The sequence below is a fragment of the Notothenia rossii genome, assembly GCF_949606895.1.
Source record: "Notothenia rossii genome assembly, chromosome: 1".
NCBI classification, from domain to species: Eukaryota; Metazoa; Chordata; class Actinopteri; order Perciformes; family Nototheniidae; genus Notothenia; species Notothenia rossii.
The window spans coordinates 95,208,250-95,227,557 of NC_136912.1; the positions used below are offsets into that span (position 1 = coordinate 95,208,250).

At 42.5% G+C, this 19,308-nt stretch overlaps 1 protein-coding gene across 1 annotated transcript; it reads right to left on the bottom strand.

The window, feature by feature from the left end:
- Positions 1–444: 444 nt before the first annotated feature.
- LOC307029392 (hydroxylysine kinase-like) lies at positions 445–9,738 on the bottom strand. Its single transcript, XM_079665331.1, has 5 exons — positions 9,670–9,738; positions 6,092–6,382; positions 4,146–4,288; positions 2,538–2,721; positions 445–1,046 (listed from the first exon to the last, which is right to left on the bottom strand). The coding sequence occupies exons 1-5, from the start codon at positions 9,671–9,673 to the stop codon at positions 604–606; spliced, it is 1,065 nt and encodes a 354-aa protein (XP_079521457.1). The 5' UTR covers positions 9,674–9,738; the 3' UTR covers positions 445–603.
- Positions 9,739–19,308: the final 9,570 nt, after the last annotated feature.

The window sequence follows — 19,308 nt, forward strand, 5'->3', positions numbered from 1 at the left end:
AGAACTCTGCTGCCCCCCTCCTCACCCACACCCGCTCCCGAGACCACATCACTCCCGTCCTCCAGAACCTCCAGAACCTCCACTGGCTCCCCGTCCTTCAAATAATCCACCTCAAAGTCCTCCTGATTACTCACAAAGCCCTCAACAACCAGGCCCCCGCCCCCTACCTCACAGACCTGCTGCACCACCACCACCCCTTCCCGCTACTTCAAAGACCTGCTGCACCACCACACCTCCCCCTACCTCACAGACCTGCTGCACCACCACACCCCCCCCTACCTCACAGACCTGCTGCACCACCACCACCCCCCCCTACTTTACCTCACAGACCTGCTGCACCACCACACCCCTTCCCGCTACTTCAAAGACCTGCTGCACCACCACCACCCCCCCTACCTCACAGACCTGCTGCACCACCACCACCCCCCCCCCTACTGTACCTCACAGACCTGCTGCACCACCCCTTCCCGCTACCTATATTTTTTTGTCAAATATGATACAATTCCAAATCAAAAATGTTATTTCAAAGACTCGGAAAAGTCCAAATTCATTCTTTGTCATTGCAAATCTATATCCTTATCCTCCTCCATTGATAACATGTCCTTACTCCTTGACTGAGAATGTGCTGGCGTCTGTAAACCATTTTCTTTCTACTTCTTTCTTTCCCATCTCCCACATTTGAGTCAGAATCCGAGTCCCATTTTTGGCTGCAACCATGAGATAGTTCTCGTTGTCTGGGTATTTTTTTAGATTGTACCGCCCATAAACCAGAGTCTGGCACAACGGACCGAGCACCAGCAGGTAGAGGCATTCCCTTTCGTCTTCATTGAGTACCATGATGCTCTCCCAACCTGTAAGTATTGCTCCACCTACATCCAATGGACTGGGGTTCTCCAGCATCATGTACGCGATTGTTCCTGCCAGTTCAAATACATAGCAATCGTTCATGAGGGAAGAAAAGTCCAGCACGCCTGACACCTCATGACGACCGTTGCCGACAGGTGTCACAATGATGTTTTTGTCGTTTGTGTCTCCATGTATTATTCCTATGAAAAACAAATAGAATAAACTTTGTGTCATTGAATTTAATGCTGTGGAGGAACGGTACACTCATTTGAACAAATGCACCTTTCCATAGAGGAAAACAAGCAATTGATATGTTACCATAGCGTAGAGGTACTGGCTCTGTTTATCTCTTTTGGATTCGCTCTGATCAATTCAACTTAAAGGTGGGGTAGGTCATTTTGGAGAAACCAGCTCGAGTGCGCTAGAATTTGAAAATACACAACTGGAACAAATCTGCCACTTCCTCACAGAGCCCCTCCTCCAACACACACGAGCGCGCACATGACCAATGAGGGCACGAGATCAGTGTGTGCACAGATGGAATGCTGACAGGCAGGTAGGCCATCCAGTTACTTTAGCCGGGCCTGGTCGTGCTTTTTACAGCGCCACGGCTTCCACAGATGATATTTATGTATTTTTTGTCAAAGCACTTCAGATATTCATTGCTATCGGGATGTTAAGAGCATTCCATGAATTCCATTCCTCGAGCCGGTTTCTCAAACTTACCTACCCCACCTTTAAGCAGACAAATTGGCCACCCTTATTGCCAATAGAAATTGTGAATTGATTATAATCAAGGTCCAAGGGGGACATAATTGTGTGAAACAAATTGCATGGTAATCCAACCAATGGCTGAGCAATTTCAATCACAACTGCAAATTTCAACTTTCTGGTGTTGCTAAAGATAAAACAGGAGACCCGAGACAGAAGGACTCATCCTTTGGGGATGTGTACAAAATAAGACCTTACCCTGTCGAGGAGTTGTGGAGATATTTCACTACTAATAAATGTTGTGGACCAATAGAGGAACATTAATACTCGATACAGCAGTTTTAAGGTAATGGGAAGATTGTGGTTAAAATAATGGTTAAATGGTGACAACATATAAACTATTGCACATGGCCCATAGACTGCACCTTGTTGTGGCTCCCTGTACAAAGGCCACACCGCTTCTAGCATTGTCGTTGTGTAATTGTCAAATACCGTTCTTTAGCATTCTCGACTGGATTAGCATGCACCCTGTTAACAATTACAAAATCACCTGCAGTCCATTTCCATCACTCGAATCCCTTCACTAACGAACTGTCACAAGGGCAAAGAAAATCATTTCTGACCCCTCCCACCCAGCTCACCATGTCTTCCACCTTCTGCCCTCAGGGAGGCGCTACAGGTCACTGTCCACCCGCTTCAAAAACAGCTTCTTCCCCTTTGCAATACGGACACTAAATGGACTCTAAATAAACCCAATGAACAATCACAACCCGCCACTCCTGGAACTGTATGTATGTCTGTCATGATGTATGTCTTTGCCCTGTGCTGTGTGTTGTACCTTTGATTGTCTGTTGAATTGTATGGAACAAGCTGTAACACACATTCCACCAGCCTGGCTGTGTGGTCATTAAAGATTCTAATATAATCATAATTTAACCAAACAAGCAGAATATTAAACAGAGTGAAATACTGAACCAAACCTTTTTGGAAAGAGCCGATTCTGGGCAGCACGCATGATTTAAACTGTTCGATGACCGCTTTGATCACTTCCTGCAGGGGTTCTCCATCCATCACTGATAGGCAGCGCTCTACAAGATGGACGTTGGATAAACTCCATTCTTCATCACAATTATTCTGTAAGACATCCAGGTTTGGAGATTCCAGCTTGGAGAAAAATGGTAATGTGTTCAATAGTGAGGCAAAGCAAGTGTACCTATACAGCACCTTTCAACACAAAGGGCTTTACAACAATTAAAAGATTAAGAGCATTAAGAAATGGTGCAGCAGAAACATATTATGAAGTGGCCTTTTAAAACACACATTTAAAAGCAAGGATAATAAAACATGAATAACACAGGTACATGAATAAAAGTACATAAAAAGTAGTAAATCATTTTGTATGCTTTTTTTAATCAAAACATTTCAATCAGCCTGACGTAAAAAAGATGAAGGACATTTTAGGTGGACATAGAGCTAGTGTGTTAGCTAATATGTGTCCTATAGCTCTACATCTGGGATGGGCAAATGAGGGCCCCCACCTCCTCTTTTTGCGGCCCTCAGATTATTTTACAAACAACGTAATTATTATTTTTTTTAAAGTGTAGTACTGATACCGTCCACTAGACTCCTAGTTACGTCGCGAGCTGCGTACATGATTTCAAATACCGCAAAATACTCTGTGACGCGTTTGTGTGTATTGTGTTTGTTTCCCGGGGAAACCCTCACAAGACACACCGGCTGTTGTTACGCCTGCCGTGACGTTAGGTTGCCTCTTGTAATTATGCCTTTACAAACTTCAAAGTTGTTTTTATCATCTGAATTTGGCGAAACAAGTTTAATATTCTTAAAACCAGGACTTTGTTTATTTGAAATCAGATGAAAACAAACTGTCACGGACCCTGCCGTGTTATCTATGATTGCTACGCTTTTCATTCATAATTTCAGCGGGAGGGAGGGGGGGCGGCACTGAGGAACAGCAGAGTGAGGGCTGACAGGAGTCTGTGTTGACACTCCCCTTATTGTGGAATATGGGGAATGCAGAGACTGGCTACAAGTGTTCAAGTTAGACAACTAATATCTGGGTTAGTGTTCATGACTTCATGTGTATGTCATCTTAATGGTTCATCTCAATACACACATATTTTCCGTGCTTTCCAATAGTTTAAAATCGTTTTATTCCACTGTTTAATAACCTGCTCAATACAAACATGCCACTTGTAAAAATGAAATAACATTTCTGTGAACTGATATTTGTTTACTGAGCTTATTAGAGGATGCTCCCATTTTTTGGGGATGTTCCCTTTGATTGTAAAATGTCAATGAAGATGTCAGACTTAGTATATTTGTTAATAATTACATACAACACATGGAATCTTTGTGTGTGTGTGTTCCAAGTGAATCTGCAGCCCCCTGGTGGCCAGTACATTAATTATGTGGCCCCCACCACCATCAAAGTTGCCCATCCCTGCTCTACCTCAACTACTGACAATATAATTCGGTCTTTAGCAGACAAAACTTGAAGACGCATAAAATACAGTTAGAACAGCTGCATGTGTATTAGAAATATGTGGTTTTACTTTTCTACTTACTTTTTGCAAAGTCTTGTCCATGAAAGCAATTAACCTGCCCACATGATAGAGATCCTGCATAGTGCCCGGAGATTCTGCAAGTGTTTTTCCAGGCAGATAAGTCATGAGCCTCACACAGTAGGTCTGAGCCCCATGTCCGCAGTCTGATAAGGCAAGGGAACACAAACAGAAAACATTTTGAGGATCACAGCATCATAACTTTAAGGATTCACATAACACTGTCTCATAATGGACAAAAGGCCGTGCCTGCATTGTCTCTCGGGTAATTAACACTGGGCAGAGCTTGAGATGTTTGTTTCATTAAATCATGATGAGTATAATTTGTGTTAAGCCAAAGATATAATACAACTAATATAAGAACTATAGAACAATACATTTCAGATAGCTAACCTGGTAGACTGGGCCGCTCATTCAACCCTTTCTCTACCTCTTTCCAGGCTATCTCTATCCCTCTAAAGGCAAAGGGCCAGAAGGAATAGTCTTTACAAAAAGGTTCTACACTTCCCACTCTAATAGAGAGGCGAAGTCCCGCCCATCTACTTCCGCTCCATGGGACCTTATTTCAGAAAAAGTATGTATTGAAGTCAATGGAGAGAGAAAGATTATCTTTCCATCCCATTTGAATTGTGCCACGAATTACACATATGATGTTTGTCAATCTTAACAAATAATTTCCATGTCGAAAAAGTCACACTTTGTCGTAAAACTGTTGAAATATAAGACTATAAAAAATACGCAACTAGAAAGACTACAAATCCCAGAGTCCCGGTCCCGCATGCTGGCTCTTAGGAACCGACTAACTCCCCTTGTGTGTGTGTACAGCTCTCAACATGCCCAGACTTGGAGTGATTTTCACTTCTTTCAATACTTTCCGCCTCGTTCTGAAAGAAAGAAGTGAAATGTTCCAACGTGACGGCCGTCTGGGTGTGTGGTGCGAGATGGGAGATGTAGTTCATTGAGCGCTTTCACACAAAATGTTACTTCACAGTTTTACCACACATTTAATTTTTTTGACTTTCAAAATTATCTTTTAAATTGACAAACATCATATATGTAATTCGTGGCGCAATTCAAACGGGATCAAAAGATAATCTTTCTCTCTCCATTGACTTCAATACATACTTTTTCAGAAATAAGGTCCCATGGAGCTCCCCCAGGAAGGGGAGGGACTTCACCTCTCTGTAGTCCTTTTACAGTCCAATGTTGTCAGTAAATGCATCTGATAAATAATGATTGAATATATTAGTATCTACATATATATTCAAACACAGTACATTCACACGGTTACAGTGTCCTGCTTTACATGTGTTGACTACGATTCATCCAAATGATTCATATTCAGGTATAAAAGTTTACTGCTTGTCCTGTTGAAGATAAATATAGAGAGAATGGCGATGCTTCAGAATATATGATGCAGCATGTTTCTTTGATCAAATGAACTTTTTAATAGTTCACTGTGGTGTTTTTCAACATTTGATTTGATCATTTGTGAACTTCTTTTTTTCTTTCAAGCCATCGTTTGACGTAATTTCTAAACCAACAGATATAGCTGGCAGTGAGCCTCCGGTAGCGGGAAATCAAGCAACAATGCACATGCCGCAAGCAAGTAGCTGCAAATATATTTTTAAAAATGGACACCTACCTACACTCATGAATGACGGGTGATTTAGACTCTAGTCTGTGGAAATGATTATAATTGTTTCAAGTTAATACAATCTATATTTGTTTAGGGAAATAGCCTAATTTAAGTAAGATGATACATACTTAATCACATTGTTAAAGGATTGGGCCCATTTTTGTATTCGTAAGGGCAAAGGCTCCTTCAGACATTAACCAACCACCTCTTGCAGCATGTGCTTGAGATTCACTCAGTTGTCTTTGTTTTTTATAACTTAAGCAAAGTTACATTTAATACAATTGGACTGTAGGGATGTTTTTGCTGTTACCTATTTCCTCCATACTCAACAGCTTCCCCGTGGTGGTGGGCAAGGCGGTTTGAGCAGGAACTCCATGCTGGCGTAGAAAGGACAAGGCAAAGGTCTGAACCTCCAGCTTAGTGGCATTTTTGCTGCCTTCTGAGTTCATGATCTTCAGGACATACTTGGTACCCTCGGTGTCCACAATGAGGAAGTTCTGGTCAATATAACTAGGCAGGGTGGAGATCTTAGTTATGGTCACTCCATAAAGTTTCACTGTCAGTTCAGTTGCCTGCTGCGGGGTGAGCGTTGGCCTTCTTTCTGCACATAAGAGTAAAATAGCAACACAATTTTGTACATGCTTTTGATGACCTGCAAATCTGCCAACGTTCACACCAGAAACATTTGTTTGAGTTCGTCATAAGAGGTTCCAGCAGGGCCGCCCCTCCCGACACGCAGAGGACGCAGACTGTGTGGGGCCTCATCTTGTGGAGGGGGCCTCATCGTATGCGGCAACAGTAATACAAATAGCTGAAGATGTAATAAACTAATAATTCTTATTCTTGAAATCAATGTGGTGCATGTCTTTGACGTGCCTTTAAAAACGGTGGCGGCCTTTAGATGCTCCTCCAGCCCAGTGTGCAGGGAGGAAACAAAATTCGCCAATCCCCTGAATGTGCCAGGGTTGGCTGAAGAGCCAGCCTCGTCACGCCCACTCAAAGCCAACAAAGCCCCACAAAACTTCATTATTTTGGATAAATTATGCCTGTTTTATCCACCTCCTCATTGTGTTTCCCCGCAATCCTGTGGCCGTCGTCCAGCTGCGTAGCAGTTGCGTACTTGGGGTGATATAATATCGCCACTCCGGGAGCAGTTTTGAGGACGCTGATTGGCTATATTTTATGACACACGTTCATATCTTGAATCAGCAATTGGCTAACCTGCTACAAAGACCCGCCTCCGTGGGGCAACTTTTCCATCGCCCCAGCACAGTACCTCAGTCATACAGTGTACTAGGAATTTGGAAAAGCATATATTTTGCGCAATTTTTTTAAAATCATATTTTACACATTTCTGGGTGTATTCCATATTTTAAACACACAAATATTGACAATTTATATAATTAATGAGTATTATTATTATTAATAATGTTTATGTGTGTGGTTTAGGGAGGGTGAAGCCCTATCGAAAGGCTTTGAGCAAGACTGACAGGTCCCCCCCCCCCTCCCAGAGTTGTGTAAAGGCTGACGCGTAATACTGGATTTTGCCAGGAATTTTACGATCCTGTCCGTCCTGTCTGACGAGTAGTGAAAAAGTCTAGTGCAACCCTTACACATATATTTCAAAGGGAAATGAGAACACTTTTGATGAAGTTAATGTTTCACTGCTATACCTTTTCCAGGTTGAATGTTTAGCTTTCCAAAAATCCTTGTTCTTACTCAAAACACTCTCGTTCTGTTCTTTTCCTGGTAATGTGTTCAATAGTGAGGCAAAGCAAGTGTACCTATACAGCACCTTTCAACACAAAGGGCTTTACAACAATTAAAAGATTAAGAGCATTAAGAAATGGTGCAGCAGAAACATATTATGAAGTGGCCTATTAAAACACACATTTAAAAGCAAGGATAATAAAACATGAATAAAAGTACATAAAAAGTAGTAAATCATTTTTAATGCTTTTTTTAATCAAAACATTTCAATCAGCCTGACGTAAAAAAGATGAAGGACATTTTAAGTGGACATAGAGTAGCTAGCGTGTTAGCTAATATGTGTCCTATAGCTCTACATCAGGGATGGGCAAAGAATAATTCTTCCTTACTCCTAAGATATTTAACCTTATTCTGTGTGTTGACGTTTACGACCAACCCTAAGTCTGTTATGTGTGTTAAGGAATGGGAAGTCTCAGCTATTGATGACATTACCAGTTTTATAACCGGTCAACTCTCAGTCACAGAGCCTAAGAGTTAGATAAGTGATTCAGTGTCTCCAGGTGTTAACGCCCCAATATGTAGTTTACTCTCAGTGAACTAGTTAAAAGGTCTATCGAGAGATAGGCTGGGGAGAATTGACATGGCAACCCACCCGTGCAGTCAGAACCTTTTGCTGCTGTGACTTGTGATATGAATTCTCTGGCCGTTGACTTGTAATAAACATCATTGTTTGACATCAAAGCTCCAACTCTCCTCGTGTCTGTCTGAGTCCTGACTCTCCATTGCTGCAGAACTTTCCCTTACAATAGATAGTAGATAGTTGATAGATAGATGGCTGCACTTTGGTTAACAGACTAACATTGATTTCCTCAATTTATAAACGGACAGGCTCTGTAATTATACCATAACCTTTTCTCCTCTATCACTTAACTCGTCTTCCTATACAGATTTACTTACTATCTACTCTAGTCATGTCAGGATTAAAGAACAATTATTTTCAGGATTGAATGTTCAAACCAAGGCCTAAAACCTGGCGTTTCATAAGAAAGTGACTAATATATAAACAAATGTAATATTGGATAAAACACTTCACCAAATGGACAGAGTAAACATACAAATAAAGTCCCCTGGTTTGTCTCTAGAGTCCAACTGCCATGAGAAAAATCAAAGTTCCAAAATCCATCACTAGATGTCGCTATTGTACCAATACGGTTTATATAATACATTACATATTATTATTATTATAGTAAAAGGGCTCGCTTTGGCAAAATCCTGATCCATACAGGCAGCCCTAAATAATAAAAAGTAACCATCATGTGTGGTGCTATCTGTAGCAGTCTGTCTTATTAGTTGATTTCATATTGTTTTCACAGAGCTGTGCAAATGAATGTCCCCCTGGGCACAATACATCTAAACTAATTGAATATTCAATCCCACACATGACGATTGAGAACATACATTCGTAACTTACCTCGTTTAAAGCACTTTTATTGTAATACTATGGATTTAGTTGACACTATTAGCCGAGTTTCTTTTGTCCAATATTTCGTGGGCAGTTACATTGAAGAAGAAGTAGTAGAAGAAATACGCTAATATATGGAGAACAAAAGGCACAACACTGTTACTGTTTTTACTGACATGTAACTATTTATTCGACCTTGCTCTGTTTAACGCACATTCAAAAACGGGAACATTTTCTGGAGTTTCAACCGGGTACCAGCCACCAAAGACGGGGACTTTTCCCGGAAACCGGGGACGTTTTGGTCACCCATCCCACTGTGTTTACAGCCAAGCACACACGCGAACATTAATTAAGACTACAAGCTCACTTGCGGTTGAGGCTTTTTTACACGTTGCTTGACTGCCTGCCCACATATCTGAGCCAAACATAGTAACGTGTTTTGGGGAAGATAATTATTTAAAGTTATTATCTAATAACTGTGACAATTATTGTACTTGATGGATGAATGATGCTCAAGGTGAGGGGGCAAAGAATACAACTTTTGCCCCCTCGTGGAGCCGGGACCGCTTTGGTGTCCCCATCAGAATCACTCAGTCATCATGAAAATGTAGCAGAATAATGAAACTGAGGTCTTATTATAAATGGCAGAACATTTACACACATGCGTTTGATCTACTATAACTACCAGTCATTTAACAGAAAACATATCCACTTACCCATTGTCTTTCAGCAGATAATGTAGGAGATGAGGGACAGTAGAGAATGTGGCTCTCACAAGCAATTGAACACGACTTGTGACTTTGAGGAGGAGTCAACCAGAGCAGCTTGGTACAGCCCCTCAAACTATTGGAACAGCGAGGCCAATTGCTTTATTTTTGCTGTACACTGAAAACAATTGGGTTTGAAATAAAAAAATGTATACGAGACAAACGGTCACTATTTCAGCATTTCATATCTACATATGTAGCAGCTCATTTCGGACGCCCCTACCGTGGTGGGTCCATGACCGGCACGGGGTTGGCCCTTGCTGAAAGGAAAACCCCCCGCATGACTTGATACGCCCCCTTGATAAATAAATTAAATTATTATGAAACCAGCTGCAATGGATCCACCAGGGGGAGCAGTGATTAAAACCTGCCACACTGGAACTCAAAATAATGTTGTTTAATCCACGTTGGCGTACTACAACTATACAAAAAACATCGGTTTGTTTTTTCATCAGAAAATGCAGCCCGGCTCAAACAAACTATTTGTAATCATCATCCTCACGATCATTTAATGTATCATATGTACACCGAATTGACATGAAAGCACTAACAAATGTGAATATACTGTAGTCAACTTAATATATTTTATAGACATTCCTAACAAGTCAATTATTAAATTCATAAAATGCTGAGAGTAGACTTCCTGTAATGCATTTAGTATAAACTATGCCTAACGATAAACCTTTATTTTGAAGGAAAGCTCCATCATGTGTAGTCTCTTTTTGGAGTCAGAATCCCTCATTAGTCCCAGAGGGGAAATATAGTTACAGCTAAGAGACACTGAAACTTAGTGAAGAGGACTCAATCAAAAGTCATTACAGTTCAGTTATAAAAAAGGTAGCATCATCATTAAAGTATCTGTCGGATGATGTAATGAGAATTATAAAACGGACAAGTCAAATCAAGCAATCTGATTGGTTCTTAGCCGTGATATACTGAGCGTATACCAGGGGTAGAATTGTAAGTTACTTTTCACAACAAGTCAGTATCCCTCCGCGTCTGACAAAAACAGTATACCGTTGGGTTTTCATACTGCAACAAGAAAGCAGCGGAGAAGTAACGGGGCAGAAGCCCTCCTTTTTGACGCAGCGGTCCAGACATAGACATCAAACGGCAAAAGATATTCAGTGTGCAGTTCCTTTGGCATTAGGGCAGGGATATCTAGATACTTTTGAAGGTTTAACATAATGAATTGTGCTACTTTTAAAGCAAGCAACGATGTTTTCAAATCTGTAATCAAAGAGGTCCGCAAAAACGCTATCGACCAATCAGATTGCTTGATTTGACTTGTCAGTTTTATAAATATATTTAAATTTCTTCCGTTACGAAACAAACTTACAAAGCATAAAATGGAAACATTTAAGATTAACTTCGAACTCCGGGGGGGTCTTACTATAGTATGGAGGAGTGGATTGAGCAGTGCCTATCTCCAGAAAAAAAAGCACCTAAACTACGACATGCAGAGTTAAGTGAAGAGCAGGTAGACCAACTGGAAAAGTACCACCATTCAAAAGCTTTCTGATGCGGGTCTTGAAACAAAGCAGAGAAATGATGACCGTTAGTGGCCACAGGTGTGAAAGCTCTCTCCAGAGCTACTGGAAGCCCAATCTCGGGGACCGGAGAAAGTTGAGCAATATTCTCGCCACGCCAAGCAACAGCCTCGACCAACCTCAACCTATACAAGTGACCTCGTAAGCCATGCTACTGATGCTGGACAGTTTTTCAGTGGATGCACAATAAACAGCAACATACACATTAATGTAAATAAACAGCCAAATAATGGATCAACGCTCTCTGTCTAATATGTTCGCTTGCTGTTAGTGTTGTTGCATAGCAACCACCTTTTGTGCAGAAGGCAACGGAGGGACTATTTTATTTTAAACATCATCATTTACTAATAAAAACTATTTAAATTAGAGTGTGTATTTTTCTTTCATATTGCCACACTTGGTAACCGTTTTATAAAAGCAATAGCTCACGACAGGCCGTGGTATATGCTCATTATATCACAGCTAAGGGGCGTGGTTCGGCCCGACGCGAAGCGGAGGGTTGTCGACCGCTATTGCTTAAGTATAGCTCGTTAACCAATCAGAGCACATCCTGCATGTTTTGGGCACAGGGTCTCTACACATGTTAATAAAAGACAACAGGCACAGGATTCAGTTCACTCTTTATTTCCACAAACACAGCCTTGATGTCTCTGAAGCTCAGCACCTGAGAAGAGAAGAGAGCAGTTAGAAGCAGCCTTCCTCCAGAGCACAGATCAGAGAGTCTGCTCTGTATCAGAAAACAGTTCTCTTTCACTCTGACTCAGAGAGATTCCCAATGTTTCAACAGATCATCAGCTACAGCTTTCAGAGACGTGCAGGTATCAGAGAGCTTCACCTGGAGAGGCTGATCCCAGAGAAGATCCTGGTCCTGAAGGGGAGGGGCTTCACCTGGAGAGGCTGAACCCAGAGCAGATCCTGGTCCTGAAGGGGCAGGGCTTCACCTGATGAGGCTGATCCCAGAGCAGATCCTGGTCCTGAAGGGGTGGGGCTTCACCTGATGAGACTGATCCCAGAGCAGATCCTGGTCCTGAAGGGGCTTGGCTTCACCTGATGAGAGGCTGATCCCTGAGCAGATCCTGGTCCTGAAGGGGCAGGGCTTCACCTGATGACGCTGATCCCCGAGCAGATCCTGGTCCTGAAGGGGCAGGGCTTCACCTGATGAGGCTGATCCCAGAGCAGATCCTGGTCCTGAAGGGGCAGGGCTTCACCTGATGAGGCTGATCCCAGAGCAGATCCTGGTCCTGAAGGGGCAGGGCTTCACCTGATGAGGCTGATCCCAGAGCAGATCCTGGTCCTGAAGGGGCAGGGCTTCACCTGATGAGGCTGATCCCAGAGCAGATCCTGGTCCTGAAGGGGTGGGGCTTCACCTGATGAGAGGCTGATCCCTGAGCAGATCCTGGTCCTGAAGGGGAAGGGCTTCACCTGATGACGCTGATCCCAGAGCAGATATTGGTCCTGAAGGGGCGGGGCTTCACCTGATGACGCTGATCCCCGAGCAGATCCTGGTCCTGAAGGGGAGGGGCTTTACCTGATGACGCTGATCCCAGAGCAGATGCTGGTCCTGAAGGGGCTTGGCTTCACCTGATGAGAGGCTGATCCTAGAGCAGATCCTGGTCCTGAAGGGGCAGGGCTTCACCTGATGAGGCTGATCCCAGAGCAGATCCTGGTCCTGAAGGGGTGGGGCTTCACCTGATGAGAGACTGATCCCAGAGCAGATCCTGGTCCTGAAGGGGCTTGGCTTCACCTGATGAGAGGCTGATCCCTGAGCAGATCCTGGTCCTGAAGGGGCAGGGCTTCACCTGATGACGCTGATCCCCGAGCAGATCCTGGTCCTGAAGGGGCAGGGCTTCACCTGATGAGGCTGATCCCAGAGCAGATGCTGGTCCTGAAGGGGCAGGGCTTCACCTGATGAGGCTGATCCCAGAGCAGATCCTGGTCCTGAAGGGGCAGGGCTTCACCTGATGAGGCTGATCCCAGAGCAGATCCTGGTCCTGAAGGGGCAGGGCTTCACCTGATGAGGCTGATCCCAGAGCAGATCCTGGTCCTGAAGGGGTGGGGCTTCACCTGATGAGAGGCTGATCCCTGAGCAGATCCTGGTCCTGAAGGGGAAGGGCTTCACCTGATGACGCTGATCCCCGAGCAGATCCTGGTCCTGAAGGGGAGGGGCTTTACCTGATGACGCTGATCCCAGAGCAGATGCTGGTCCTGAAGGGGCTTGGCTTCACCTGATGAGAGGCTGATCCTAGAGCAGATCCTGGTCCTGAAGGGGCGGGGCTTCACCTGATGAGAGGCTGATCCCAGAGCAGATCCTGGTCCTGAAGGGGAGGGGCTTCACCTGATGAGAGGCTGATCCCAGAGCAGATCCTAGTCCTGAAGGGGCGGGGCTTCACCTGATGAGAGGCTGATCCCAGAGCAGATCCTGGAGGGGCTTCTTTGGACAGAAACACAAACTCTCATTAGAACTAAAGGTAGAGACTCAGCAGAGGCGTTGGGAGCGCACACAGCCTCAGAACATAATGGAACGGTAGGGGTATAATCACGAGAGATCATTTGGCAGAATCTTTTCATCACAGGTAGTGTTTCATTAACACCACACACACACTCTGATAACACACTCCTGATGAGACCCACCTTCATGTCCTCAAGTGTCCCATGTTCAGTCTGACAGGCTCTTTCCTGAGGAGAAGGACATCACATCTTATTAGTCAGCAACAGGTTGATTGGGTTAATATATTAATTGGAATAGTAATTCAAAGTGATTGTGGTTCTCTCCTCTGGGTTCTCAGTCACAGATTGTTCCACATTGTAGTTCAGGTCAGACATTTGTAAACATCACTGAACCCTCAGTCTTTCTGAAGTCTCAGGAGAGGATCAGATTCTCACCTGAAGTCCCTCTGAACAGCTGATCGATCCTCAGTTGATCGATCCTCACAGCTGATCGATCCTCACAGCTGATCGATCCTCACAGCTGATTGATCTGAAAACAGAAGAGTTGTGTAAGTTAACCCAGAATAAAAAGCCCGTTTGTTTCCCTGAAGCGAACTCAGATCAGATTAAATGCTAATTTTCCTCAACAGGATCAGAGACCTGATTCATGTTCATCACATCTGAGTCATGTTAGCGGCTAAATACTAATCTGTGATGCTCACCAGGAACACAGGAGGCCTGAAGGTGGGAGTCCTGGACAGCAGGGGGTCTTCATGTCTGAATTAAACAGAGAGGGGTCTCATTATCACAGAGAGAGAAACACCTGAGGCTCAGCAGAACTACAGCTGATACATCAGCTAGGAGCGAAAGACAAATGCTCTTGTTCTTCATGTTTCATCTGCTGAACTATGCTCTCATCACGGTGTCAGACATCTTTCAACTCTGCTGTTCCTCCATTTAACTCACCTTCACATGGAGTGCTGCCTCCGTCTGCTTTCTGTCAATCAAGAGAGAGGAAGTGTTAGCAAGTGCTTCAGGAGTCCAGTGTCCTCCATGTCTTCCAGGCCGACACTCAGCTAGGAGCGAAAGACAAATGCTCTTGTTCTTCATGTTTCATCTGCTGAACTATGCTCTCATCACGGTGTCAGAGAGCTTTATTAATGCTGCTTCAAGCACAATATCTAACTCACCTGTCACTGAGTCCAGGGTCATGAGACTTCTTCTTCCACCTGAACAACATCAAGAACTCGGATTAAAAACACATCTGGAAAAACTGCTTCACTTTAGTGATCAGTGAAATAGCACACTGCTAACGTTAGCATGCCATCAGTTAAACTTCAGCCATTAAGTTTCAGAAATCACTTCTGTCCACTACTCTTATATAATGAAACATCACCAGTTTAACAATCAGAGCAGAGGTGGAGAAGTACTCTGATCTAGTACTGAGTAAAAGTACTCTGATCTTGGTAACTTTCCACCTCTGATCAAAATGAAGTCATTTCCATTTCCTCACCATTTAATGTCCAGATCCATTCTGCAGAGATCCTGTCCTGAGGCCTGCACCCAGAAGAGGGAGATATTAAAATCATGCATTTAGTTTAACCTGCAACACATCTAAGTCTGTTAACTCCTGCACACGCAGCAGCTAGTTAGCTCATGCTCTGAGCAGCTAGCTCTAAACAGAAAGTTTAAGTTTTTCCCGTGCAGTCAGAGCGGTTGGCATTCTACACAAATATTCAGTTGTCCCTACCAACATTTAAATCATCATATATACACGGGAAAGCTGCAGAGAGGAGACTACAAGTGGATACACAGAGATGATAGCAATACATTTCACCCTCACTGACATGAAGGTATACAAAACATTACATTCTGAGTGACCAGTTCATAATGCCCTCAGTTTTGAATTAATGTAATGAACCATGATGTTCATGTTCCTTTTTAACGATGTATTGGAATAATTGTCCATGAAAGCTAAAACAAAAAAGTGTATTCTAATTATTTATCCAGAATCTGCACATTAAGGCATTAAATAAACGTATTGGAGTTAAAGTACAGTATTTACCTCTGAGCTAGTGGGGTGTAAGTATGAAGTAGCAACATTGTAAATACTCAAAGTACAAGTAGCTCAAAGTGTACTTCAGTACATCTGGTTATAATGAAACGACGCTGAAGTTGGCTTCCGATTCGGCAGTTAAGGGGAAAGTTAAGGGACATTTAGTTTACAGCGCTGAGCGAACAATCCTCCGTGTTTGTACCTCATCGCTGCATAGCCGATTTATCTGGATTGGATTAACCCAGAGAGGCTAAAGATTCTTTACAACACCGTTTTAGATTTAGGAAACCTTAATTCTATTTGTGAAAATACAAAAAAAAGGGGAGATTTCAGTGCTTTTTTTTTTTACATCTAGACCACATTAGACCAGGTCCTGATCTAAAACCACTAGACCTAGACTCATCAAATCTGGACTGCATTATCCCAGAGGATAAACATTCTTTATAACACAGTTTGAGATTTGTGAAACCTTAATTCTATTTGTGAAAATACAAAAAAAAAGGGAGATTTCGCTGCTTTTTTTTTATCTAGACCACAGTGGACCAGGTCCTGATATGTAGTCGTGTCTTCCCCTGTGCTCCATGTCTGTTCGTCGTCGTTTCTCGTCTATGATACATGTTAGTCTCTATGCTCTTGTCCATGCTACCTGTCACGCTCCATGTTTGTTCCTGAGTTTTTTTTGTCCTGATCCTTCCTCGTACTCCCCCGGTTTTAGTATGTTAAGTTGTTCCTCGTTTTCTTTTGTCATTCAGCTTTGGGAAATAAAGCTCGCTTTTTGTCACCTGATCTTTTACTGCATTTGGGTCCTATTTTTCCCCAACCCTGCTGAGTCTGCTTCAAATTAACTTATTATCCTCACAGGATCATTTTATTAAAGTTAAAGCAAAACTTACCAACGCATTATAACCATACTTGTCAACCCTCCCGATTTTCGCGGGAGACTCCCGATTTCATTGCCCTCTCCCGGTTTCCTCCCGGGGTCATATTTCTCCCGATTTCTGACAAAATCAGATTTACTCAGGACTGTTTCCACTCGGACCTTAATACAGCTTCACCATTGTTTGGTTTCCATGGTAACACGTCTCTTTAGTAGCGGGCGCAACTGAAAGTCTGAGAGGGTGAGGCAGATAGTCACAGAAAACAGAATCGACAACTACTCTACTCTCTGCTCACTCCTGCTCCTTTCCAGCCCACACATATGCTCCATCAAGCATGGTGCTACAGGCCGCAAGGCATTGCACGTACAACTACAATAAGCATGTTAATGTTAATCTAACAGCTCCGGCGATCCACTAGCACCCCCCCCCTATTTTGCATTTTGAAATGCTCCCGATTTCTGAGGTCTCAAGGTTGGCAAGTATGATTATAACTGTTTATGCTTTAACAGCAATTAATAAATGATCCAGTCATACATAATTTGCACCGCGTTGCTATGAGACCCCACAGCGTGTTCTCAGTGTTCTGCTCATGCTGCTTTGCTTTTGGCTAACTGTTGTTGTTGTTCTACTTTATGATTGTAATGCATGAATGTGCCAACATGAGTCTCCTCCTCCCTGCTCATGTTTGTAGGCTGCACCTGCTTTTCAGTAGACCAGGCCTTGCAATTATGTTCTTTCTGCCAGTGCATCAGCGGTAAGAGTCCATCACAAACTGCAGGGTCTGTCACCCAGCAGGAGCTAGGCTAACATGCTAACAGGCACAGAGCCTTAGAACACCACATACTCCAAAAGACAGACTATGTAGCTCACATCAGGGCACAGAGCTGCTGCAGCCTTTGTATTTTGACAAATAGAATAAAAGGTTTCACAAATCTCAAACTGTTATAAAGAATGTTTCGCCTCTCTGGGTTAATCCAGTCCAGATAAATCGGCTATGCAGCGATGAGGTACAAACACGGAGGATTGTTCGCTCAGCGCTGTAAATGAAATGTCTCTTAACTTTCCCCTTAACTGCCGAATCGGAAGCCAACTTCAGCGTCGTTATAACAAAGTCATTTCTGTTTCCTCACCATTTAATGTTCAGCTCCATTTTGTAGAGATCCTTTCGCAAGGCCTGCAACCAGAGAAGGAGATAAACATTAATATACATCTGTAAAAAATACAAAATAAATCATGCATTTAGTTACAAACTCCTGTACATGCAGCAGCTAGTAAGCAGAGAGGTTGGCATTCTACACAAATATTCAGATGTCCCTACCAACATTTTAATCATATATACACGGGAAAGCTGTAGAGAGGAGACTTTAAGGGGATAAATACATTAGTATTATGAGCTAATCAACAACATTAGCTCATATGCTAATTAGCATCGAACACGTGGGAGACAGAGGCCTGCCTGAAAAAACAAGACATCAATATATTTCTTAATTATAACGAGTATTAAGATTTTAAAAAATCAGTGTTTCTCACCTCCTGTTGGCTCCTCTCTGGCTCTGGTTCTCTCTCAGCTCAGATATTATTGTGATGTCTTCTTCTACAGTTATATGGCGGTTAGGAAACAGCTTTCAGGAGCATTTACCGCCACCTTCTGAAATGGAGTGGATCAGCAGCTCGGTGTTAATCCAAATTCTTAATATAATTCCTGTCCTTTCTAAAAAACCTAAACACTGCCCTGTATGCTACATCACCTGAACTCCTTCTCAACATCTCTACTACTATATTTAATTCGGTTTGCTTCCTTTAGTAATAAACCTTCTTCATGGTATTTGAGACATTGCAAAGAAATGTGCTCTACTGTTTCATAATGACCACAATACTCACATTTACCTGTTGCATGTTCTTTCGTAACAAATAATGTGTTACTTAGCCCTGTGTGACAAACAAAAACACATGATCTACTCTAACCTATTGTTAGATTATTTTTGACCTACCCCAGTTTCACTCAGAAAGGTAAACAGTGCCTTTCTGGTAGCTCTTACTCCTTCTCCTTCTGTTCCCAGAATACTAATATATTCCCTGTCCTTTTTAAAAACCTAAATACCTAAAGGCCTCCTTCAGACCAGCTGATAAATCACAGCTCGACCAGCTGATGGTCAGGAGGGCGGGGTCTCTCCTCACCTGTAGAGAGCAACCAAAAAACATAATAATTAACCACCTGTTAGATTCAGTTTCCTTCACCAATGTTCTATCGTTTTTACACTTTACAATTAAATAATCAGATAATTAACTCATCATTTTGGCTGTTTTATATTTTATCAGGCAACTTAAATTCATTTTCTTCAGATGGTGCAGCCGTACATCATTTCTGGTTCTGCTTGGATGTGCTCAACAAACAGATGTATTTAATCAAGAATGAGATAAAATATTCATATATTATTTACACACACAAAACGTGAACAGAAGGGGTACACAGGTACAGATAGAGAAAAAAGGAAAAGATAAAGGAAATTCTAATTAAAAAACAAAAATATTTTCCATTTTGGTTTTAATCGCCTTTTTATTTATAGTAATTTTTTTAATTGGTGCCATATTAAAATATGGAAAATATGGTTTGGAGTCAGCCCATTTCTTCCTAAAGAATGGAAAATTTTCCAGAATATAACATTTTATAACATCG

Excerpts from the sequence above, each read along its gene's own strand:
- LOC307029392 (XM_079665331.1), bottom strand. Across the intron at positions 4,289-6,091 it reads GTTGAGTATGGAGGAAATAG|ACTGCGGACATGGGGCTCAG; the intron begins GTAACAGCAAAA and ends TTGCCTTATCAG. Across the intron at positions 2,722-4,145 it reads TGGACAAGACTTTGCAAAAA|CTGGAATCTCCAAACCTGGA; the intron begins GTAAGTAGAAAA and ends TTTTTCTCCAAG.